The sequence below is a fragment of the Rattus rattus genome, chromosome 8, assembly GCF_011064425.1.
Source record: "Rattus rattus isolate New Zealand chromosome 8, Rrattus_CSIRO_v1, whole genome shotgun sequence".
Lineage (NCBI taxonomy): Eukaryota > Metazoa > Chordata > Mammalia > Rodentia > Muridae > Rattus > Rattus rattus.
In genome coordinates this window covers 45,065,840-45,089,557 of record NC_046161.1, presented here as the reverse complement: position 1 = coordinate 45,089,557, position 23,718 = coordinate 45,065,840, and the positions used below count along the sequence as shown (strand labels likewise).

Below are 23,718 nucleotides of genomic sequence, written 5' to 3'. Positions count from 1 at the left end.
CTGTGGGAGTCTCCTGTGGAGGGAAGCGTTTCTCCGGAGCACGACTTCCGGCCCGGAAGGAAGCCGCCGCCTTTTCTCCCACCCCGCCACGCGAGGCTGCGGCGCACGGTATGGGTGTGTTTGTGTGTGTTTGTGTGGGGAGGGCGTTTCGAGGGAAGGCTGCGGAGAGCGCCGAGGCTGTGGCGGGGCAGGGAGCCCGCTGACAGAAATGGGGGTGTTTTCCCCGACTTCCCCTTGGAAACCTCAAGCTCCCCCTGAGGCACGCTAGACACTTCCCGGGGCCCAACGGAAGGCCGTGCCCATGCCCCGTGTCCCCTTTCTGTCCCGGGAGTGAAACCGAACCGCCGGGCGCCGTCCCAGCCCAGCGAGAGCGGGGAATGCCCCGGTCCGCCCGCAGGCCGCGTTCCGCGCCTGCGCCCGCTCTGGCCTGGGTCCCGGAGAGAGAGCCGCCTGGCGGGCTCGGCTGGGGGAAGGCAGCCGTAGCCTGGGCCTCGGGTGAGGGCACTGTAACCGGTGGGAAGGCTGCGTTTTCACGAAGGACTCGGGTGAAGCTGCAGAGCTGCCTTTCAGCCCTGACTCCTTGGCTTCCTGGGTCGGAGGAGATCTTGTAATGGAGTGGTTCTTCGTCTCACACTAACAAGATGCCTGATTTCCTCAGGATCGAGGGGTGAGTGAGCATCGGGACGGTGGCACCAAGCCCCTGCTAGCTACACATGTGACTATTATTGTCTTCTGGGTTTTGAAAAGTTCTGTACAATGTAGGAAACAAAATGCCCTGAGTAGATATATTTAGGTCATTTAAACTTTTTTTACAATTCAGGTTTTTTTAAACTGTTGTCATACGTGGTGTTTGATACGTTCAAATCTACGTGTTTATAGCGTTGCAAGCGAATTTTGGGTAATTCGAGATTTGATTTCTAGCCTGTATACTGACATATCCTTAGTCTGGGTCCATGCGGCCTGGGGGCAGGTTACAGCTTTAAGGAACTTGATTTTGAAAAGAGAAGTGGGGGTAGAGTCCAAACTGGGGATCCTCATAGGTTAAAACAGCAGCCAACTTTGAGAATAAAATTGCAACTGTATTGATCACATACAGACCTTTCCCTCTTTTGTCATTTCTAATCTCTGTCATGACATTTACATAACATTTGTATAGTTTTAAGTATCATAATTAATCTAAATACCCCCACTCATCCTAAATGTGGAGGAGCATGTCTGTTGGCAGGTGGCAGCCGTAAGAGGAAGAGGAGTTAAGGGCTAGCTGAGGCCACTTAAGACCCTGTCTTGAGAAAACAGTCCTAATTTAAAATACACAGGAGCATAGTTTATATGCAAATACATTCTGGGGGAGAGATGAGCACCCTAGGATTGCTTTGTGTGTGTGCATGTATGTTACGGAGGGACTGGATCCAGGGGTGGCTCTTATGCTAGGCAAGTGCTCTACCAGCCCATACTTGGATTTCTGGAACCAATTCCCCATGGATCTTGACTACTTGACAGAGAATTGAGAGGTCTAAACAACACGGTGCTCATAGAAACAATTTTGAGCAGCTTTGTGTAATTTTAAAGACTTGCCTTACATCATTCCCTTTCATCCTTACTTATACCATAGTCGGGTATTATAATGGTGGAAGGAAATTTTTCCCTTAGATTTTCTAGTTCGGTGATTTTTTTTTCTTTCTTCATTTCTTCGTTTCTTTGTAATTTAATAAAAATAAATTTATTGCATATTATTGGTTCATTTCAGATTCAAGAATGTCACGGGTTCCATTGGGGAAAGTCCTCCTGAGGAATGTCATCCGGCATACAGATGCTCACAATAAGGTAGGCAATACAATCTCGTTACCGTCAACATTTGTTGCAAGCTTACAGTTAACCATGGATTTTGTAGTGAGATAACAAAGATGCATAAGAAACAATTATAGCTTGAAAAGTATGATTGCTATATCATGAAGATAGTTACAACATGATGTGTGGTAGAAAGCAGACGATGGGTGAGTGGTGCCTGGTGCTGTGGAGCTTAGGAGACAGACTAGGAGACTGTCTGATACTGTAATGAGATACTGTGATGAGAGTGACTTCCAGCAGACCACCCTCTGTGACTGGGGAGGAGATAATGAAGGGACAACAATGACAAAGGACAAGCATGAGAGACACACTTTGGTTTTCAGTATATTTATGAACAGGAGCTTGATGTTGAAAACTCAGGCTTGGAGTTTGGGAACTTAGAACTCACCTAATAGTGCACCTGTAATGAAAAGATTAAGACCCCCTTGTCCCGTTTTCGTCAACACACTGTACTCCTGATTTGATCATTCCTATTGCTACCAGCATCATAGCACTTAGGTGTTAGGTACTGGGGATTGAACCTATGAATCACTGGGAACCACTAAGCTTGTTGTTTAGCTGGTCTTGATCTCACTTATATTTCAGGCAGGCCTTGAACTTACCACTTCCACAGTGACTACAATTATAGACCTGTGCCCCGCTGTTCCTGAGTAGCAGGTGGCTGGAAGTGTAACGGTCACTCTTGCTACTTACACAGTTATGTTAATTCTACTTCCAGTTGCATAGGGACCTGTGACAGCTAAACACAAGGTAGTCCTAGCATAGGACGAGGACTCAGAAATAAAAGCTTTTGCTTCTGGCAGTTGTCACCTACCTTCAGTCTAAATTCGGGTAGCTATGTCGCGTTGTTTCTGTTTGTGACAAGAATTTTAATGTGAGTCATGTATGATGTACATGGCTGTAATCTCAGCACTGAGGAAACAGGAAGATCGCTCAAGTACATGGCTAGCTTGTGTGTGGCAAGAATGCAGAAAACAAACAAAAAGGGACTAGAGAGATGGCTGCTTTCCACAGGGGTCTGGGGTTTGATTCACAGCTCCTCAATGGAGCTCACAACCATCTGTAACTCTAGTTCCAGGGAATCGTTCACTCTTTTTTGGCCTCTGTAGCACTACATGCACATGGTACACAGCCAAGACATCTAGTCACATAAAATAAAATAAAAGTTAAAAACGAAACAAAATGGGTGGGAAGATGGCACAGGTAAAAGCATTTGCTGTGGCAAGCCTGGTAACCCAGGTGAGAGGCCAGATGCAGTGGTGCAAGTATATAACCCCAGTGCCCCACAGCACGGTGGGGAAACACGGAGGGACTGGCCTGAAGCTCACGGGCCAGCCCGTCTGGAATGTGTAGTGTAGCAGCAGAGATCAAGAGACGGAAATCAAGAACTGGAAAGTTATCTCTGACTCCCCCTACTCCTATGTGTGCCATGGCATGAATATTCTCCATCTTCCTCCCTTTCTTCCCTCTCTTGTTTGCTCTCACTGCCATACACACACAAAATAAGTAAATAAAATGTATATCTATCATCATCTACTTATCTGCCTTTTCTTAATGTAAAAAGAGATTATGCCTAGGGAATTTCCAGATTTGTTCCTACTGTGCTATGGTATAGGCCTATAATCTCACCATCAGGATGGTGAGGCCAGGCTGGAAGACACAAGTTGAATTCCTGCCTAAGTAATTCAGAGTTTTGTCTCAAACCAACATCACCACAAAAAAAAAAAAATACCAAAAAAAAAAAAAAAAAAAAAAAAATCAAACCAAAAAAAAAACAAAAACAAAACCAAAAGTCAGGGTTGGGAAGGTGCCAGGCCAGTGGTAGAGTACTGCACTGAGAAGAGAAACGAAACTAAGCAATTCTGTCTCAAGCCTGGAGGTGGAGACACACCTTTGATCCCAGAGCAGGAGGCAGAGGCAGTCAGATCTCTGAGTTCCAGGCCAGCCGGGTCTACAGAAGGCGATCCAGGCCAGGGGTACATAGAGAAACCCAGTCTTAAACCAAACCAAACCAAAGAAACAAACAACAACAAAACCCAAAGCAAAAAGAAAACTTGATTGTTTTAAGAATATTGGTAAGGTATCTGAGGTTTTGTGGCTTTTTTGTAAAATATTCTAATGGTGCCTGCTTTACTTTCCTGTAAAGATCACTTACTGTTTTGATTAAGATCATATTGTGTCTCATCCATAGAGGGTTATTATTTTCTGGTTGCAGTAGGACTGTAAAACTGATGAGGTGATCAGTGTGTCTCTGCAGGGCTCAAAACCTGTTACTGCATAATTGTAGATTTACTGCATTGAACTGGATAGTCAGTTTTTAAACTCCATACAGAAACTAGAATTTACTTTTCAGAGCATATCCTAGTCTGTACCCTAATAGTTAGGGCACATTGTACTTTCAGTTAGTTTGTTTTCTGTAATGCAAAAAGCTGTTTTTAGGGATTGGGTTTTTGTTTCTTTTTAAAAATATCTAGATTCAGGAGGAATCCGACATGTGGAAAATCAGAGAACTAGAGAAGCAAATGGAGGATGCTTACCAGGGGACCAGAAGGAACACAGTACCCAGCAGCTCAAGGTGAAGTATAGCTCTCGTCTTTGTAGAATTACTGACTTTAGCTTTAAGACATTCTGGTGTGTTAAGGATAGATGCATTCAGTTCTGAAAATCAGTAAGCTTTCCTTGTGTCCTAAATTTAGGTCCAAGCATAATAATGCTGGCTGTGATAACATGACTAGACTATACTAATCCTCAATGGGAAATTAAACATTTTCCTCGCACTACTGAAATTTTAGGTTTTATGGAATCCAACCTTGTCTAATAGCTTGTAACTTAAGATTTTCTACTGGAGTATGTTTCTTTCCCCCAAACCCCCTTCCTTTCTTTCATCTTCTTTTTTTTTTTTTTTTTTTTTCGGAGCTGGGGACCGAACCCAGGGCCTTGCGTTTGCTAGGCAAGCGCTCTACCACTGAGCAAGCCTGGTGACTTGAGTTCTATTCCCAGAACCTACGGTTGTTAAGAGAGCAAATCCCAACCCCCCTTTCTTTCATCTTATAAAAATTGTATGATTTGCTGGGCATGGTGTGTCATACCTTTGTCCTAGCACTCAGGAGGCAGAGGCAGATAGATCGATCTCTGAGTTTGAGGCCAGCCTGATTTACATAGTGGTTTCCAGGTCAGCCAAGACTACAAAGAGAGACCCTGGCTCAAAAAACAAAAACAAAAACAGAATTAATTTGTTTTACTTACTGTGTTGGCAATGTTTTGTATGATGTGTGAGTGTATAGGGATGTTCCAGTGCACACTTGGAAGTCAGAGCATAACTTTCAGGGATTTGCTCTCTTAACAACCGTAGGTTCTGGGAATAGAACTCAAGTCACCAGGCTTGCCAGGCACACACTTTTACCTCTAGCCATCCTGGAGTCATAGTTAATTCAGTCAGTCATACTGTTCCACCTTTAGTCTCTTACACCTTAAAAACATTATTTTATTCATGTATATGTGTCTGTCTGTCTGTGGGTCTGTGGGTCTGTGGGTGCTCAGCAGGGGCCAGAAGAAGACATTGGATGCCCTGAAGTTGTAAGCTGCCTGACTTCCATGGGTGCTGGGATTTGAAATAACATCTTCCAGAAGAGCAATGAATGTCCTAACCATTTAGCCATAGCTCCAACTCTAGGCATCTTTTCAAAGCCACACTTATATCTTTGCCAGGTTCATGGGCTTTTATATCTCCTTGGTAATAATTTGAGTGTGAATAGAAAGGAATTTGTAGGCTTGACTGTTCTCTGGAAGGTGTAGGGTGTATTATGAGTAATTAGGAATATCTCTAGGGTTTCATATGCTTTTTAAATATAAAAGATAGGTACATGAGCTAGGTCAGAATCCTGATTTCTAAAGCTAGAAATCTAAAGCTAGGAAAATATTAGAAGAAAAGAATTACAAGTGAGTGTGTTTGGAGTATGTGGACTTTGGTGTGTAGTACTAGGCTGAGTGTGATTGATATCAATGTTATATGGTGCAAAGGTAGGGTCTCAGCATGTTCCATGAATTTTGTTCATGCTACTTCATAAAGTGACATCACAGATTGCTTATAAATTGTTTCTTTTCATTTATAGTCGGATGAGAAGTGATGGTTTTGATGAAGAAAGTCAGAGAGACTACTGGAGGTCAAAGAATGAAATTTCTGGGGCCCTGGAAGATGATTTTCTTAAGGCTAAATCCTGGAACAAGAAGTTATATGATTATGAATCCAATATACCAGACAGGTTTGTGATTACTTTCTTGTGACCCCCTAATGGTGTTTGGCTTGAGATACTTATTTGTTGAAATTAATTGTTCTAGGGTTGGAGAGATGGCTCAGTGGTTAAGAGCACTTGTTGCTCTTGTAGGGGACCTATTTTGATTCCTAGCACATACAAGGCAACTTATCACTGCCCATGACTCCAGCTCAGGGGACTTGACACCCTCTTCCACCTCTGTAGGCATCGGGCATGTATATGCAGGCAGGCAAGACACTCATACACAAAAATAAGCAAAAATAAATCTTCAAAACTAATTGTCCCCATAAGAGTTTGTCAGTGGTTATTCATAGCAATGCTTACAATGGCTAAGAGGTGACTATTGCCACTTGGATGAATGCATTAAACAGAATGTATGCTTTCCTTTCAGTGGAATAATACCTGGGGGTAGAAGGAACAAGTACTAATTATACATGCTTCACCTCGAGAACTTTACAAATGGTAAAAGAAGTCAGATACAAAGGCCACATGCTCTCTGTATAATATAGTATGTCCAGAATGGGAAATCCATAGAGAGAGAAACACTCAGGCTTGTTTTTGGGCTACAGATTCTGCACCTGGTATGCAAATCACTTTAGAGTATCCCAGAGTTGGTAATTTGTTATAAAGTAATTTGGGAGAAGAACTTCACTGCTAAAGAAAAGAGCATATAAATTCTTTAGTGTCTGGTAAAGAACAGTACCTCCTGTGTCTGATATGATAGTGGTATAGAAAGAGCAATTACTGAGGTATTGTGTGGTTTTACTGTGCCCCTTTGTTCTCTGTGTGTGTGTGTGTGTGTGTGTGTGTGTGTGTGTGTGTAGTATTCATGCAGTCAAAAGTCTAGTTTTAATTCCCAAAAATGATACGCATTGCTTTATAAAATACATGTATTATGTCACCTTACAGATGGGGTCACAGTGGTTATAAAGAGTTGTATCCTGAAGAGTTTGAAACAGACAGGTAGGTAAATGCACTTACTGGAACAAATTCAAACACCTCAGGTGAATATAAAGTTGTGCCATTGGTAGCATCCTAATATCTACAAAGGATGAGTTTGCCGTTGAAAACACTAACTAGAACCTGGAATGGTGGTGCCTGGCTGTAGTCCCAGCTACTCAGGAGCCTTGAGAGGCAGGATTGCTTGAGTCCAGGAGTTTGAGTCTAGCCTGGGACAAAATGTTGTCTCTAAAACAAAGAAAATGAGTAACATTTAGTTGGAAGACGATCCTGATGTATCTTTCCAGACTGAAGTTTGTTCTGTAAGCATAAGGGTTTAAAAAAATAACTGCACCATATTCTGTGGTGAACATGTTCCAAGATGTTCCAAACCTTACATATTTTATAATCATTTTGTGGTCTGTCTACCTATCTTCCATATTCTATTTTTTTAAAAAATTATTATACAGTACATGTTAAAACCTTCTTTGCTCTGTAAGGAAGTTTATAGCTATAAATATTAAAAATGGAAACTCCATCTCATGCTAGACCCCTGGTTTCAGCGGTCTCATTCAGCCAGCCAGTAATGGCAGACTCTCTGGCCCAGAGTTCTCAAATTGTCTCCACCAGACTCACTAAATTCCCAATTTCCATCCCATGCTACCTCTGACCCATGCTACTCTCTGTCTCAGGAGACCTCTCCGCCTCCATGGCTAGTCCCACATTGTTGCTGGCCACTCTGGCCCCAGCAGAGGTCGCCTTCTTGCAGCTCTCTCTTGCAAACTCTGCTCACATTCCCAACATCTGCCCCCTGTGGTTATTGTCATAATTCCCAGTATCTCGGTAAAATCAAAACTCTAAAAGCTTGTAGTTTATCAATCAGATTCATATCAGTAAATTCTCACTCCACAAAACATCCACACAGTAAATTCAGAGCCAATTAATATTGATATAAACTGCCCACCTAGATAAGAAAAATTGTCCTATAAAATTCCGTCCCTTATGAAATATTTATAGCTATCTGTAGCCATTTAAAGCCACCCAGATCTGGGTCATTCTTCTCTGACTCCGTCTTGGTTCTACCTTCTCATCTCTCCCGCCTTACAAAAACTCGGTCCCCACTTTTCTTTTTCACTGCCCAATCACAGGCTTTGCCTTATCTTGTGCCTGCCCTCACCTGCATATAGGCATCAATCAGCTGTTTCATCAATCATATAGCTGTTTCTCTCAGCTATATCCAAATTGTCAGCATCATTCATGCATGTCTTTTGGGGCCATTGTTAAATAAAAAACAAGCTATGCCAAACAGTGATCTGATAACCCAGATGGCTGTGTATGACCTAAGATGGTTGGAAGTAGATGGCTTAGAGATGATTCAGGTCCTAGGTGAGGCACAGTGGAATAGTGAGGATTTTCATCCTCTTATTCAGAAATATATGCAATTAAAATCTTAGGAATTATTTCTGGAATTGACCCTGGTTGGCAGGATTCAGAGAAAATGAAGCTATGAATAAAGGAGCAGTAGTGTTTGGTATTTCATATATAACTTAGCCAGGCACATCGGTGTTTGTTTTTTGACAGGATTTTTTTTTTTTTTTTTTTCCGGAGCTGGGGACTGAACAGGGCCTTGCGCTTGCTAGGCAAGCGCTCTACCACTGAGCTAAATCCCAACCCTGACAGGATTTCTTATAACTCAAGATGGCCTTGAGTTCCTGACCCTCCTGCCTCTACCTTCTAAATATTGGGATTTTATTGTATACCAGTATGCTTAGCTCAAGTTAGGGTGTTAAAGACAAGGAAACAAACCTTTGTAGTAATAGTAGATGAGCCCCATGGTAACTGTCAGAGCTCTCATCTGTCCTTTCTTTGTATTAGTAGTGATCAGCAAGACATTACCAATGGGAAAAAAACATCTCCCCAAGTAAAATCATCTGCCCATGAATCCCGAAAACATAAGAAGTCAAAGAAATCCCATAAGAAGAAGCAGAAAAAACGGTCACACAAAAAACAGAAGAAAAACAAAAAGGAAGCTCCGGACATAACAGCAGATTCATCGAGTGAGCCCTCAGAGGAAACTCGAGCTTCTAGTGCCAGGAAAAGGAAGCAACCACACAAGAGCAAGAAAAAGTCCAGGAAAAAGTCTCCTAAGAAATCTTCACCTTTAGGGGGAGAAAGTGATACTTCTCAGACAGATGATTCTGCATCTAGCAGTTCTGAGGAAATGGAGGAAAGAGACACTAAGAAAACTAAAAGGAAAAAGAAAGAGAAGAATGTCCATGTTCCCATGCCTGACCCTGAGGTACCCGAGAGGACAAGCAAGCGCAGGAATTGGAAGGTGGCTACCGATGCAAGGTCTGCTGAGAGCTCAGAGGATGACTAAGTGGGAGAGCCACGGTCCTTCTTCCCACTGACTCTTAAAAAGGGGGGTGGGTTGCCGGTGACTCCTTCAGGAGTCTGAGGTCAGAGGTCAGAGTTGTCCTGCCAGATGCCCTTTTTCCTACCTTGGCTTGTTAGTCTCCATCCCCTTTTGTTAATCGGGAATCTGGTATTTTGTTAAGGTTTCTTGAAGAGATTATTTTTTTCAATTAATCACTTAGGGTAGAAGACCTATACAGCAAATTAAAGAACCCAGAAAGCTGAACTCAGTAATGACCTGGGCACACCAATCAGAATGTTGGATTTGGGGGAATCAGGAGTCCAGGATGAAGGGAGGACTGCAGTAGTGCTAAATAGAATGGTTTGACAAGGAGACCTTGCTGTGTATACAGGAGGTAGACTGGCTTCAGCTTTGGTGCTTTGGTTCTTCTGCAGTTGGGCCCTATAGGCATCTAGTTTAGTGAGGAAATAATTATAAGAACAAACCCTTTCTCTTCGTGGTAATATCTACAGATGACTGCTAAGGAACATAGGGTTTTCAGCCTAATTTCCCTGCTGGTCAGGGAGGGTCTACAGCTACATTTAGCATAACTCGAACATAACAGTAACTGGATAGTAAATGTTTTTCTAGTTCCATTGCTGTATATTGCCTAAATGGGCTTGTGTTTGAAATTATTTGTTTAGTTGTCCTACCTATCACATGAAAAGAATTAGGAAGTAGTTATGTTGCCAATGATGCTTTCAAAGAGATTCAGGGCAACAGCCATCTAAATGTCTTTTTCCTCCCCTTTTTGTCGAGTTGGGGATTGAACCGAAAGGCCTTGCATATACTAGGCAAGTGCTCTACCATTGAGCCATACCCCCCAGTCCTGTTGTTTACCCTTTTCATTTCTAATTCTATTAATGGATTTTAGATTTTCCCTGAAACCAGTTGAATCAATTCCAAAATGAAACACTTCTCAGGGACATACCCATTTCCCAGTCTTTGTGTTTTGAGTACCAAGAACATTATTTTCCCCTGCTATATACTGTGATCCTGATACTAAAAGAAACCAAAATACCACTGGAAAGTGGCTGGTAGAAGAGTTGACTTTTCATTAAGAGGAAAGATAAAGTGACATTGTCAGGGTTTTGAGGTTGTCACTTTGGTACTGAGTGAAATGCATTGCAACTCAAGATTATGGGTCATGGTTCTGCCACTAATGGATTGAGTTCTAGAGCAGGTTAACTAACCTCCCTGGCCTTACTTTTTGCATGTGTAATACAAAGATACTTCATGGTTAGCATGACAGACACCAGCAATAGAATATGACAATGCTGACATCCCATGAAGTGGCATTTTATAGTTCTAACTAAATTTGTGCTCTTTGTGGAACATATTTCTAATAAAGTGCTTGTTCTTAAAACACATGGTTGGCCAGATGTGCCCTATCCCTTGATTATGAGGAGGTGCCGCCTTTTGGGATACTGAAACACTAATGACTTTAGTACTCAAATGCCAATGTCCCATGGTATATTCTTTTCCTTGGGTTTAGTGGAGGGAGAGTCTAGTTACTACCTCATAACCTTCTAGAAGCAAGTGATATCTTTGTTGGAAGTAGTTTTGGGCATGCATTTTTAGTGCGGTTTTGTGCTACAAATGCACTGATTCTAAGCGCAGACTCAGGAAGATGGTCCTGCAGAATAAGGTACTTCCAAGTTTGAGTTTTGACCTTACATTCCTTCCATACTGACAGACTTATCTTTTCCCCAAGGAAAGCACATTTTGCCTGATTTATTTTGACGCCCCTCCCCACCACGTTCCATCCTTTCTTGGTTACATAAGCAATAAAATTGTTTCTGTTCTAATCCATGCCTTAGGTTAAGGCTTTGATGGTTCCTCTAATCCCCTAACAATGGTTTAAGGCCACTTTTGAAAACTATTTGCATTACCAGTCCTGGAACATTTCTTGTCAGTGTTCCTTAGAGATGATTATGTTGAATCCTAAATTGGGATTTAGAAGAAAAAGCATTGATCGGAGACTTCACATTTATTAACTGGTGTGATACAACTTGGAATTACTGAATTCCAATAAATAAAATTTCACTTGAACATTTGCTTTGTTACTTCTTAACACCAACAGACTTGGTAACTGCCTGACGCTAACCTGACACGTTGACAAGTCTTTCACCACTGGCCATTCAATCTGCTTAGTAACAAGTCTTTTGGTCTTCCGTCATTCCAAGGTATGGCCTACTGCCCTCCTTTCTGTACGATCTGGGCAAAACGACCGGTGATGGCAAGAGTAGTGTCAATGAATCGATCCACACAGCTAGAGAGGCAGTTTTCAGTTCGGGAGTCTAGCCGACTTCCTGGCTTCTCCACACACTTATCCCAACATAGTTCCATGAAGTGATGCACCTAAGGGGTGAGAAAACCTTTTAATCATTAGCCTATGAGATATCTTAGTTCCTCATTCTGTGACTTGATGAAAACCACTTGTAATATATTGTAGGATCACTACCCTTTCTTTGTCACCAGTAATGGCCCCCAGATCTGCATCCTTACAGACAGTAAATTCTCATTAGAGCTCATACTTTTGCCAGGCGATGCTGGGGCATGCCTTTAATCCCAGCACTTGGGAGTCAGGCAGGTGGGCCTCTGAGTTAAGGCCAGACTGGTCTACAGAGGGAGTTGCAAGACAGCCAGGCTACAGAGAAACCCTGTCTTGAAAAACCAAACCAATGACTCATACTTTCACAATTCTCAAAGCAACTAGTAATATTATAAAATGGTAGGCAGTCAGTTCTTGGTAGCTATCAGTATTCCCAAGGTTATCTTGATTAAACGGTTAAAATCCTAGTTTGAAATATGCCTGAAATACTCCAAACCCTGTCCCACACCAACTGAGTCTACACTGATTGCTGCAGAGCTCATCTTTCTCTAATAATGATCATCACTTCCAAATACATTATCACATGATCCAATGCAGAGGCAGCAGGCTACAACGAACCCAGAACCCATGTTGAGAACCGAGTCTTGCCTACAGGCACCTGTGCTCCAAGGTCAGAATCCAGAGATCCCGAATGCTATTTCGAACCAGCGACCGGCTAATATGACCGCATGCTTCTGTTGCCCAAATCTTTCTGCTGCTTTCCAACCCTTTGATCCCACACAGCGCTTGCCTCACGGGCGGTCGGTCGCTAGGGTGGGAGGCGCAGCCGGGATCGGATGGGCCCGCTCTGCTGCAGTGTCCAGGACTCTGTGAGTGCCCGGGATCTGCGTCTCACCCTCCTTTCCCTGTTCTTCATCCTCGTACCTGCGCAGTGAACTGTGCCTTCTGTTGCTCGGCGGCCACCAGGCGTTGTAACTCCGCTTCGTCCGCTTCACCAAGCTCGGCCATGGTCAGCGTCAATCTGTTCACTGGAGAACGCACGCGCGGTGGCAGAGCACCACCTCCTGCCTTCCGGTTCACTCTTGAGGTTGCTTCGCCGTTCTTTTACTCGGGGGCGGGACTTACGACATAACTGCTTCCGGGCCGTAGGGTGACCTTGAGCCCTCAAAAGCGAAATGGCGGTTCTCTTAAAGCTGGGCGTTCTCTGCAGTGGCCAAGGAGCTCGAGGTGAGGTGTCTTGGCCATCAAAGGTTCTTGCTGCAGCCTGGAGCAGGGGAAAGGAAGGAGTGAGGGCTCGACTGCCGGGTAGTGGGACGTCTTGAGAGGAAGGAACTTCCTCTGGTGCCCTCGGGGCACCTCTGCGGACGCAGCGGTGACCGCTGTAGCCCAGGGCCCAAGTGTTTACCTGCTGGCTGGTCTCCCCTGCTTGTACTTTTCGCTTCTGGACTGTGGTTGTGACACCGGGCTAATGTGAAAACAAACTCCTATCCGTGTGTGGATGGAAGGAATCTGTTTGATAGTTGTTTTTAGTGGCTTGCTATACGTAGTTCTGGCTTTCCTCGATCTAGCCATGTAGACAAGACTAACCTAGAGCTAGCCGGTAGCCCCCTGACTGGTTCCCGAGTGCTGGCATAACAACCATGCACCATCACTCAGGGCTTCGATAACTATTTTAACCAGACATTTTCGTTATACCAGGCGCTTAAGAGGCTGGTGTACAAGCATGAATTAAACTGTTTCAACCCTCGAAAAACATCTTGTGTATGTGTGTGGAGGGGGGTACAGGTAGAGTAAGGCAAAACCTGTTGAGCTATATAGACATTAATAATGAGTGTGGAGAAAGTTTGGGGTACTTGCTTTGGAAAGACTCACGTGCCTTGATTCTGCAGGGAATTACATTACAGTTACCGTAACCCAGAGCAGCAAAAGCCAAAGTGAGGGGATATAAAGATTCCCAGGGTGCGATAAAATGGAACAAATACAGTAAGATTTGTGAAAGTCAGAGTGTGAAATTAGCCTAGAAAGGCAAAATGGAACTAAGCCACAGAACTTATTTATTTTATTCTATTTTGAAAATACAGTCTCTCCATGTTGCCCAGGTTGGGGGTAAGTTTGAAAAGTTTGATGGGTTTACAATCTTGGTTTATTTTTGCTGTTACTTTTGTTGCTTAGGCTGTTCTGGAACTTGTCCTGTCTCAGCCTCCTGAGTAGCTGGTGTGCACCACAAGGCCTCACAGTCTTTTCCTTTTGAGCCCAGCATCTCATGCTTGCTAAGCATAAGCCTTGTTGCCAGACTATATAGTCTCAGCCTCAGCCTAGACTTAGTAACATTGTAGATGGTCTTGATGGATATAGAGCAGATTAGACCCAAGTCGTGGAGATGAGATAAGCACCATTGTGGTAGCCAGGCAGGTGAAGTCCTGAGCTTGGAAGGTACAAGGAAAAGAAGGCAGTCTTGGGAAGTTAAGGAGATTTGTCAACAGGACTTGGTGATTTATAGAGAGAAACACTGGCTGGCTATTGGCTGTGACTGGAATTGACTCTATGGAGTCACAAAGTCCAAGGTCATGGGGCAAGGGATGAAGAGCAAGGCGACTCTCTTGAGTGAGAAGCTAGCCTGTTCTGCATAGAGAATTCCAGGCCAGTCAGGGCTACACAGTGAAACCTGTAACCACCATCTACCCCTCCACTCCTACCCCACACGCCCATGCACGACTCCAAAAAAAAAAAGATGAAAATATTAAATTATCTTTTTTGTGTACGTATGTAGTTAGCATCCTGGGAACGCATTAAACCTTTGTTTGCTTTGCCTGATTTTTCAGCAGTGTTAAGAAGTAACTGCAGTTGTCGATTGTGTTGGCTAGTTTTTGCCTGCTTGAAATACATCTTAGAGTCAGTGGGAAAGAGAACTGTCTCCACTGGCTTAGCCTTTGGCCATGCCTGTGAGAGAGTGTCTTGCCGGATGATGTGGAAGGATCCAGGCCATTGTGGGGAGCCCTATCCCTGGCACTTGTGCCTGGGCTGAATAATAAAGTTAGTGAGTTTGAGCCATGGAGCAGGCCAGTAAGCAGTGCTCCCCTGTGATTTCTGCTTCCGTTCCTACTTGATTTCTTGTCCTGATTTCCTTCAGCTGTAGACAGTGACCTGGGACCGGAAGCCACAGTAAACATTTTCTTCCCCAAAGTTGGTTTTGGTCATGGTATTTATCATAATAACAGAAAGCAAACTAGAGCATTCTTCTACAGCTACTTAAGTTTGCTGCTTATCATCCCATGGCATGTACCATGCACGTGGTGCACAGACATACATGTCGGTTAGACACTCATACATATTAGAATAAATCATTTAGAAAGTAAAATGATTAATTTGTGTGGCACACTCACGGTCCTGTTAGGCAGTACTTACGAACACTGCCTTTCTTCCCTCAGCTCTGTCACTCCGAAGCCAGGCAGTCAGACCTGCTTTTGTGTCCGCATTTCTCCAGGACCAGCCTACCCCAGGATGGCGTGGCACCCAGCACATCCACCTGTCACCAAGCCACCAGTGTAAGTTCTCTCTGCCTCTGTTTCGTCAACAGTTTCATTTATTATTTTAAGTGTGGTGGTGTTTTGCCTGCATATCTGTCTGTGCATTTGCATTCCTGATGCACAGGGGTCCAGAAGAGGGTGTTGGACTCCCTGGAAGGGAGTTAAGTTGTGCATTGCTAGTGTCTGGGGGCTTTGGCCATCTTTACCTGGGCTAATAATACATTTGGTGGGTCTTGGTGTCTCTTCTCAGGGAGACTCTCATTGTCTGCTAGTAAAATACAGACCCAGTTTACAAACCTTTGTGCATACAGTGCATACGTGTTAGAGTAACACCACTTATGTTCACAGAGAACCTTCTGGCCTGACTCTTCAAAATGTGTTACATTATTGTCAAGAAAACAACCCTGTGGGAAGTCTGTCTGTTTAGCCAGTGGAAAGGAGCCAACTGTACGAAATCTAATCTTGTGGACTGGATCCTGGATTTATAGCTGAGATTATTTTTTTTTTTAGGTTGATTAAAACCAAATGGGATTTCGTAGGTTAAATACTGTGTGGATATCCACCTTAGACACTCTAGACATGACTTAATGAGCGACCTGTATTTCTGCTGAAGTCTGGAGGGAGAAATACTTATTCTGTCCTGGCTGGTCTGAAAACTGCTTTGTAGTCCAGGCTAGCCTCAGACTTGCAGTGATCTTCTTGAAATCATGATTTTGATTTGCCTTTTTGTTTGTTCATTTTTCTGAGATAGGGTCTTGTGTAGCTGGCTTGGAACTCACTGTGCCCTCCAGACTGCCGTCCTCCTGACCCCGCCTGCGGGTGCCACGATTCCAGGCCTTCATGCTTGGCTGCTGAGATTTGTAAAGCATCTCTGTTTTTATTTTTTTATTTTTTGCCTTTCAGTCCTACTTGGTTCTTAAGTCAGCCACTTAACAGATGAGAAATTCTGCCTGTAGGGCTTTTCTGCCTTTTAAAATCTTTTTGGTTTTGACTAGTTTTTGTTTCTGGATTCCTTTGTTAGATTTATCAGACTGGTTCTGGAGTACATGGGGCTGAAGAAAGTCCCCTGAAGTAATATGCACAGATTTTGCTCTGTGTGCCTGTGTACATGCTAGGCAGGAGCTCCATCCTTTTGAGAGGTTTTTCTAGGAGTCCATAGCCTCTTAGAGACGCTTAGAGCCTCTGCTGTTTCTGACCTGTCTGCGATCATCTTCATGTTTCATTTGTTTGACACTGAGTTGTAAACAGACAGAAGAAGGACCGTAACCTTCAAAAGTAGCCTTACACCTTTGCCTCTTTTCACTCTGGTTTGAGCTGTTTTTAATACATAACACATTTACTCCCAAAGATTAGACAGTTATTAGCATTATTATTTTAAAGGGGTTTCATTAGGAGTTGCTAAATTACACTCATAAGATACCTGCGTCACTGAAGTAAAAAGCTACCTTAATTTCACAGACACTCAGCCTGCCTTGTTGCTTATAAGCAAATGTGTCTTGTGCTCAGAGACACAGAGGATACTCTGCCCCGCTCTGTGCTCCAGATGCATTTGCTGTGTATACTATCTACCGTTCTGATGGTTCTGGTAATCATGGGATTGAAGTGTTTGTTCTTTCTCAACTCATGTGAATGTGGTTCTTTTTGTAGCTGGTTCCAAGGCCGCATCTCTCCACTGGACCAGTGAGAGGGTTGTCAGTGTTTTGCTCTTGGGCCTGATTCCAGCTGGGTACTTGAATCCCTGCTCTGTGGTGGACTACTCTCTGGCTGCAGCCCTCACCCTGCACAGTCACTGGCAAGTACCACAATCCCTCTGCATTGTCTGCTTGGTCTGTTTGCTGCAAGCCTGTCTTTAGAAAGAAAACATCGATTGAAATTCTTAAGACTTGTAGAAAACTTGAAAACATACAAACAGCTATCAGTGGCCAAATAAATCTGGGTATGTGGGTAGATTATTGGAATTAAGTGTTTTTGAATTAAGGTTTTTTTTTTTTTTATGTTTTTTTTTTTTTCTTTTCTTTTTTTCAGAGCTGGGGACCGAACCCAGGGCCTTGCACTTGCTAGGCAAGTGCTCTACCACTGAGCTAAATCTCCAACCCTTGAATTAAGGTTTTATTGTGTAGCAGGGAGAGAGAGAGAGGGAGAGGGAGAGAGAGAGAGAGAGAGAGAGAGAGAGAGAGAGAGAGAGAGAGAGACAGACACAGAGGCAGAGGCAGAGGCAGAGGCAGAGGCAGAGACAGACACAGAGGCAGAGGCAGAGGCAGAGGCAGAGGCAGACAGGGAATGGTGGGAGTGTTTTGAAACCTCAGAGGTATCCCCAGTGATACATCCTCCAGCAACGCCACACTTCCTCATCTTCCCCAAACCTCAGAGGTATCCCCAGTGATACATCCTCCAGCAACGCCACACTTCCTCATCTTCCCCAAAGAGCTCCACCAATTGGGAACCAAGTATTCAAATATATGAGCCTATAGAGACCATTCTCATTCAAGCTACCACAACTAGCATGCCTAGCATGTATCCATCTGCTTGGTTGCTGTCTTAAATTTTAACAATCTTCATAAGCAATTTGAATGCAGTGTTCATAAAGCCGAGTTTCCAATTGCCTCCCTGTCTGTTCCTCCTGTATACTTTTTTGAGATGGGGTTTTACTCAGCAGCCCTGGATGACCTGGAACTTAGTAAATAGTCTAGGCTGTCCTTGAACTCAGGGATCTCTGCCTCCTTGACCTGGGATTACAGGTGTGCCCACCACACACACCTGGGATTACAGGTGTGCCCACCACACACACCTGACTCCTCCTCTTTCTGTGTGACTTATTATCAGGCCATGTGCCCTTATGTGTTCCAGCCCTGAATCTACTCATCCCCTTAATTGATCCCCTCTGTGTTTGTTGCCAGCACAGTAGGCCCCGTGACCTGTTAATATGTTATTTGATAGTTATTCTCTCTCAATACCTAGCTCGTCTTACTCAAACTAAAAGAATTCTTAGAGTTTTGAATAGACTCTGTATGTGGCATTAGATGCCTACGAGTCTTGTCTGTTTCAGGAAGCTGAAGCAGGAAGACCGCTAGTTCAGAGTCATCCAGGGCAATAGTGAGACCTTGTCTCTATTGAAAACTTACTATTCTCAGGCAGGAGAGAGGGCTCAGAGGTTGAGAGCATTGACTGCTCTTCCAGAGGTCCTGAGTTCAAATCCCAGCAACCACATGGTGGCTCACAACCATCTGTAATGGGATCTGGTGCTCTCTTCTGACTTGCAGATATGCATGCAGAACGCTGTGTATATAATAAATAAATAAATAGAGCTTCTTAAAAACAAAAACCAAAAATGTACTATTCTCAAGTGTGGTAGCACACCCCTGTAATCCGCATTTGCTGAGGCAGGAGGATCATCTTGAGTTCAAGGCCAGCTCTGTTACATAGTGAGTTCAGGTCCAGCCTGGGCAACAGTATGAGACCCTGTCTCAAGAAACCAAAATAAAGGGCTGGAGAGATGGCTTAGCAGTTAAGGGCAGTGGCTGCTCTTCCATAGGACCTGTGTTCAATTCCCAGCAACCACACGGCAGCTTACAGTTATATTTTTGCCCTTTTTTTTTGGAGCTGAGGACCGAACCCAGAGCCCACTGAGCTGAATCCCCAACCCCAGCTTACAGTTGTTTGTAACTCCAGTTCTAGGGGATCCGACTCCCTCACAAACACATACATGTAGGTAAGACAACAATGAACACACAGAAGTAAGTCATGTATATAAAGAAACCCAAATAAACCAAGGTAAAGCAAACAAAAGACTGCCCCAAGAGCCCTTAACACCCCACCCCAGCCGGACCCTCCTCCCGCACATGCACATATGTGCACACATGTGCACACACGTGCACACACGTGCACAGCACTCCTCTCATCTCCAGATGCTCTTTACAGACACACTGACTTTCTTCTTATTCCTCAGATGTGTTGGGGACCCTCCACTCTGGTCTTCACTCTTTTGTGTCCTAGTTACACATCTGGCTTGTTCCCCATCTCAAGATCTTTTTGGTTTCTTTTTTAAATAATTTTTTAATTTATGTCCTTTTAAAAAAAATTAGTATTCTGTCTGCATATACACCTGCATACCAGAAGAGGGCATCAGACCCCTTTACAGATGGTTGTGAGCCACTGTGTGGGTTCTAGGAGTTGGAACTCAGTTCCTCTCGAAGAGCAGCCAGTGCTCTTGGCCTCTGAGCCCCCTCACCAGCGCCATCTGGAGATCTTAAACCCCATGTTTAAGTTACGCATTATGCACTCTGCCGTTTGTCATTCATCTTGCCCTTGTTTTGTTCCATTTTGTGTGTATCGTTCTGTGCCTTCGTCCCTTCCCTGTCTATTGTGTAAGTGCATATACAGAGCTGCTCGTGTACCACAGTTGTCTAGTGCTTGTCGAGCATTTGTAAGCCCCTGCGCTCTGTCCCCACTATTCCAGGCATGGTGGTGCATGCCTGGAATCCTAGCAGTAAGGAGGAGGAGGCAAAAGAATCACAAGATCAAAGTCATCCTTAGTAAGATTTCATTTTAAAAAACAAAGCAGTAATAAAAAAAAAGGAAAGGAAACTATGTCTGCACTAAAACTTACACAAGAACACCATAGCACATTACTTAAATTAGGTCAAAGTGGAAAGCATCCGTTTGGCCTAACTAGAGCATGGAGTATGGTGTCACGGTCATGCAGTGGAGTCTTATTCAGCCACATGAAGGAGTGATGTTCTGAGGTGTGCTGCAGTGTGGACATTGAAAGCAGAATACACTCTAAAGAAGTGTGACACAGGGCACATCTTGTGTGGTCGTACTGCATAAAATATTTGCCAGAGTAGGCACAGCTACAGCAATGAGCAAGTCAGTGCGTGGGTAGTGAGTGGGACAGCTAGTGCTTCCCAAGTGTGTGAAAACGCTCTAGCATTAGTGGCCGTGCTTCAAATGCTGACTACTAAACTGCCCAGTTCTTCACTGTTAAAGGTGAATTTTGTGGCGTGAGTTACATCTAAATAAAACTGCTATAAAAATGGTAAAGTCAGGCCACCCCTTACTCAGGCTGCTCTGTGCTGAAACCTGGTCATTATTTCCTTGGGGCCTCTGCCGTCTGCCTCTGCTTTGCTTGCTTTTTACTTGACTGGCAGACACCAGCCTCATTCATGTCCTGACTGTTCCTTAGGGATGCCGGGATCCGTGCCACGGTTTGGGTGTTCTTCTCCTTCAGGTCACCATGCTGTTTCCTCAGGCTGCAGACACAGTTGCCTGTTCTTCTGTTCACTAGAATGTCTGTGTCTGCAGAGGGGCACCTGCTCCCTGCTGTGCCCTCCGCACTCCTGACACCTTCTGCACACACACTGCATGCCTCGTCACTCTTCAGAGGGAGCTCTGTAGAGCATTGGCTGTAGTTAGAGATGAGAAGAGGACGACAGATGGAGGAGCAGTCAGTCCCTGCAGAGGGAAGTTCACAGATCTCTTTGTCATTAGCAACTCTAGTTTTTTGTTTGTTTTCTTGCTGTTTGAGACAAGGTTTCTCTGTGTAGCCTTGGCCATCTTGGAACTCACTCTGTAGACCAGACTGGACTCAAACTTCCCTCTGCCTCCCTAGTGCTGGGATTAAAGGCCGGCACTACCACTGCTGGGTTATTAGCAATTCTGTTGCATTTTGGTCTCTACTTTTTTTTAAAAAAAGATTTATTTATTTAATGTATGTGAGTACACTGTCGCTGTCTCCAGACACATCAGAAGAGGGCATCAGATCTCATTACAGGTCGTTGTGAGCCACCATGTGGTTGCTAGGATTTGAACTCGGGACCTCTGGAAGAGCAGTGAGTGTTCTTAACCGCTGAGCCATCTCTCCAGCTCTGGTTTCCACTTTTTAACCATGAGTTGCTTTGGCTGTTACATCAAAGCATAGAAATAATCCCACCCATGAAGGTGGCTGCACAGGGTCCATGCGAGAGGCAGTTGTTGGAGTCATTGATAAAGACTTTGTGTTTTGGGATGTTTTGTATTCTTTGGGGTGAGTGGGGTACTTAACTTGTCTGCATGTCCTCTAACTGCCCTTTTGTTTGACTTTTCTTTTCATTAGGGGCATTGGACAAGTGGTTACTGACTACGTTCATGGGGACGCACTGCAGAAGGCTACCAAGGCAGGCCTCTTGGCAGTCTCAGCTTTGACCTTTGCTGGGCTTTGCTACTTCAATTACCACGATGTAGGCATCTGCAGAGCGGTTGCCATGCTGTGGAAGCTCTGACCTCTTGGTGTAGCACTTTGATTGTATGCCTCCTTGCCTCTGCTTTATCAATGCTGTTCACCTCACAATGAAGAGGGGATGAAGAATAAATCCGTTGGTGGGCAGAATGTCTTGTAATTACATGGCTATTTTCAGAATTTATTTGTTGAGGAGTTAGGTTCACTCATTCGTGAGTCTGAGTTCCATTGTCACTGAGTCTGGTTGCCAGCTCATGTGACTCATGGTGTAACTGAACATTTCATAAGCTCATGTTGCCTTTGATCACTGTTTCTTAAGGACAGCCAGCTAATTGCTGTCAGGATAAGAGTAGACTTCTCTCCTCAGACCCGGAGGGAGCACTGTTCATTCGTGAGTCAGACTTTGCATGAAACTGAACAGTATTCTGTCTGGAACCTTCCACTCTTGTTCAGGTGGCCCCAGCTGTTGGTGGCTCTGTTTCTAGGGGACTTTTAATCAGGAGATGCCCTCAATTACTGATGTGTTTAAGTCTTAGGAAGGAAATTGAGGAAAGTTAGATTTCGGGAAGTTCAATTTAGGGAGCTCTCCTTTGTAGAAGGGTTCAAATATGACAGATCGCAAACAGACTTACTCTTCAAATGTCTCTCACTTGTGCAGGAATGAGCTGTCCAAAAAAAGTAAGACTAAGTAATAAACTGTCTTCCCACCGTGGGAGTTGTCAATGAGAAAGTGTACTCTGGAAAAGCAAAATTTTTAAATAAAATATTATATAATGAAAATACATTGTACTCTTTAATCTGCTAGTGTTCTCTAGTATTGGGTTTTGGTTGGTGCTTATCTGTTTGAAGTAGAGTCTTGCGGGCTCATGCTGATAAACCCTCTGTAGGGAGACCAGGGTGGCCTCAAACCTCGCAGTCTTTCTGCCTCTGCCTCTCACATGTGGAGTTGTAGTTGTGAACCACAAAGCTCACTTGTTCTGTTCTAGTTGGAGATGGCGCCTTGTTGGTTACCCAGGCTAACATCAAAGCCCTCTACTGCCTCCCGAGTAGCGGCCTGCCATGCGTGGCTGGATATCGTTTTAGTCATTGAAACTGTTGGGCCGGGTGTGGTGGTACACGCCTGTGATCCCAGCTCTCTGGGAGCCTGGGGGAGGATTGCTGTAAGCTTGAGGCTGACATGACCACAATAGATTCCAAGACAGCTCGTCGGGCTAAATAGTGACCCTTACTTAACAAAACCAAAACTGAATAATTAAAAGCAAGCACATCCACAGCTCTGAATTAGAACTGTGTTTGTTTGTGTGGCTTAGCAAGTGAGAACACCAACATAGAACGCCACAGTACAAGAGGACCCATGAGAGGCAGAGACGGGCAGCCTACGTCTGACTAGAGTATGACGGTGGAGTGGTAGGTAGTGTTCTGTGTTATTATTAGGGTGTTGTGTGAGTGCCAAGCTTTCTAAGTCTGTTCTGGATGCACCGGCTATAAGCCTCGAACAGCACTGTGCACTTCGCTCCCATACTGGGCGGCAGGGCTGGGCAGTGTCTAAATGAAAGAGCCATCTGCTTTCCAGGCACTATTTGCAACAGGTATCAGTATGTCAGGTGGCATGGTCAATGGTCATGGAATTGAAAAAGAGGGGCTGGGGGGAACGGCTCAGTGGGTAAAGACACTTGCTGCCAAGCCTGAGAGCCCGAGTTTGATCCCAGGGATTCCCATGGTGGAAAAATGGCTCCCATTGTCCCATGATCTCTACAGGTATGCTGTGACACATGAACCACACGCCCCTAGAAAGCAAGTCAATATAATAAAAAAGATAGAGGTGGGCGAGAAGGCTCTGTAGGTGAGGTCCTTTAACTGCCGAGCATGACAACTGAACTTGAGCCTCCCGGTCCACAGAGCTGAGGGTGAAATGACCCACGGTTTACCTTACCTCAGGAGCACATACAAACAATACATAGTAACAAACTAAGCAGGCACAGTTCAGCTACTGTGGTAGAAAGCCTGCTGGCTGCGTGTATGTTTTTTTTAAGTGCTGGCCTTCTGTGGCCGGACTCAAGGTGGGCCAGCAGTGGCCTTATAGTCAGTGTTTAGGCTCCACTTGGTGACCAATTGGAAGGTTAAATGTGACCCAACGGTAGGGGCTTCACAGTGACCACAGGGCT

The 23,718-nt window shown here is 44.3% G+C and overlaps 3 protein-coding genes across 6 annotated transcripts; 2 read left to right on the top strand and 1 right to left on the bottom strand.

Annotated features, from left to right (window-relative positions):
- Nucleotides 1-25: 25 nt before the first annotated feature.
- Nucleotides 26-11,529, top strand: Nkapd1 (NKAP domain containing 1). 4 transcript variants are annotated; one of them, XM_032909736.1, is made up of 6 exons: nt 26-108; nt 1,748-1,824; nt 4,323-4,423; nt 5,961-6,110; nt 7,032-7,085; nt 8,937-11,529. In XM_032909736.1, exons 2-6 carry the CDS (start codon nt 1,756-1,758, stop codon nt 9,439-9,441), a joined length of 879 nt encoding a protein of 292 aa, XP_032765627.1. In that variant the 5' UTR covers nt 26-108; nt 1,748-1,755; the 3' UTR covers nt 9,442-11,529. The 4 variants fall into 4 exon arrangements, with proteins under 4 accessions (XP_032765627.1, XP_032765629.1, XP_032765628.1 ...); XM_032909738.1 differs by having other exon boundaries at nt 8,940-10,847; XM_032909737.1 differs by lacking the exon at nt 26-108 and adding an exon at nt 116-667 and having other exon boundaries at nt 8,940-11,529.
- Nucleotides 11,449-12,865, bottom strand: Timm8b (translocase of inner mitochondrial membrane 8 homolog B). Its single transcript, XM_032909740.1, has 2 exons — nt 12,737-12,865; nt 11,449-11,838 (listed from the first exon to the last, which is right to left on the bottom strand). Exons 1-2 carry the CDS (start codon nt 12,818-12,820, stop codon nt 11,671-11,673), a joined length of 252 nt encoding a protein of 83 aa, XP_032765631.1. The 5' UTR covers nt 12,821-12,865; the 3' UTR covers nt 11,449-11,670.
- Nucleotides 12,866-12,912: 47 nt separating this feature from the next.
- Nucleotides 12,913-22,338, top strand: Sdhd (succinate dehydrogenase complex subunit D). The gene is made up of 4 exons (XM_032909739.1): nt 12,913-13,039; nt 15,241-15,357; nt 16,987-17,131; nt 21,431-22,338. The coding sequence occupies exons 1-4, from the start codon at nt 12,988-12,990 to the stop codon at nt 21,594-21,596; spliced, it is 480 nt and encodes a 159-aa protein (XP_032765630.1). The 5' UTR covers nt 12,913-12,987; the 3' UTR covers nt 21,597-22,338.
- The last annotated feature ends 1,380 nt before the right edge of the window (nt 22,339-23,718 follow it).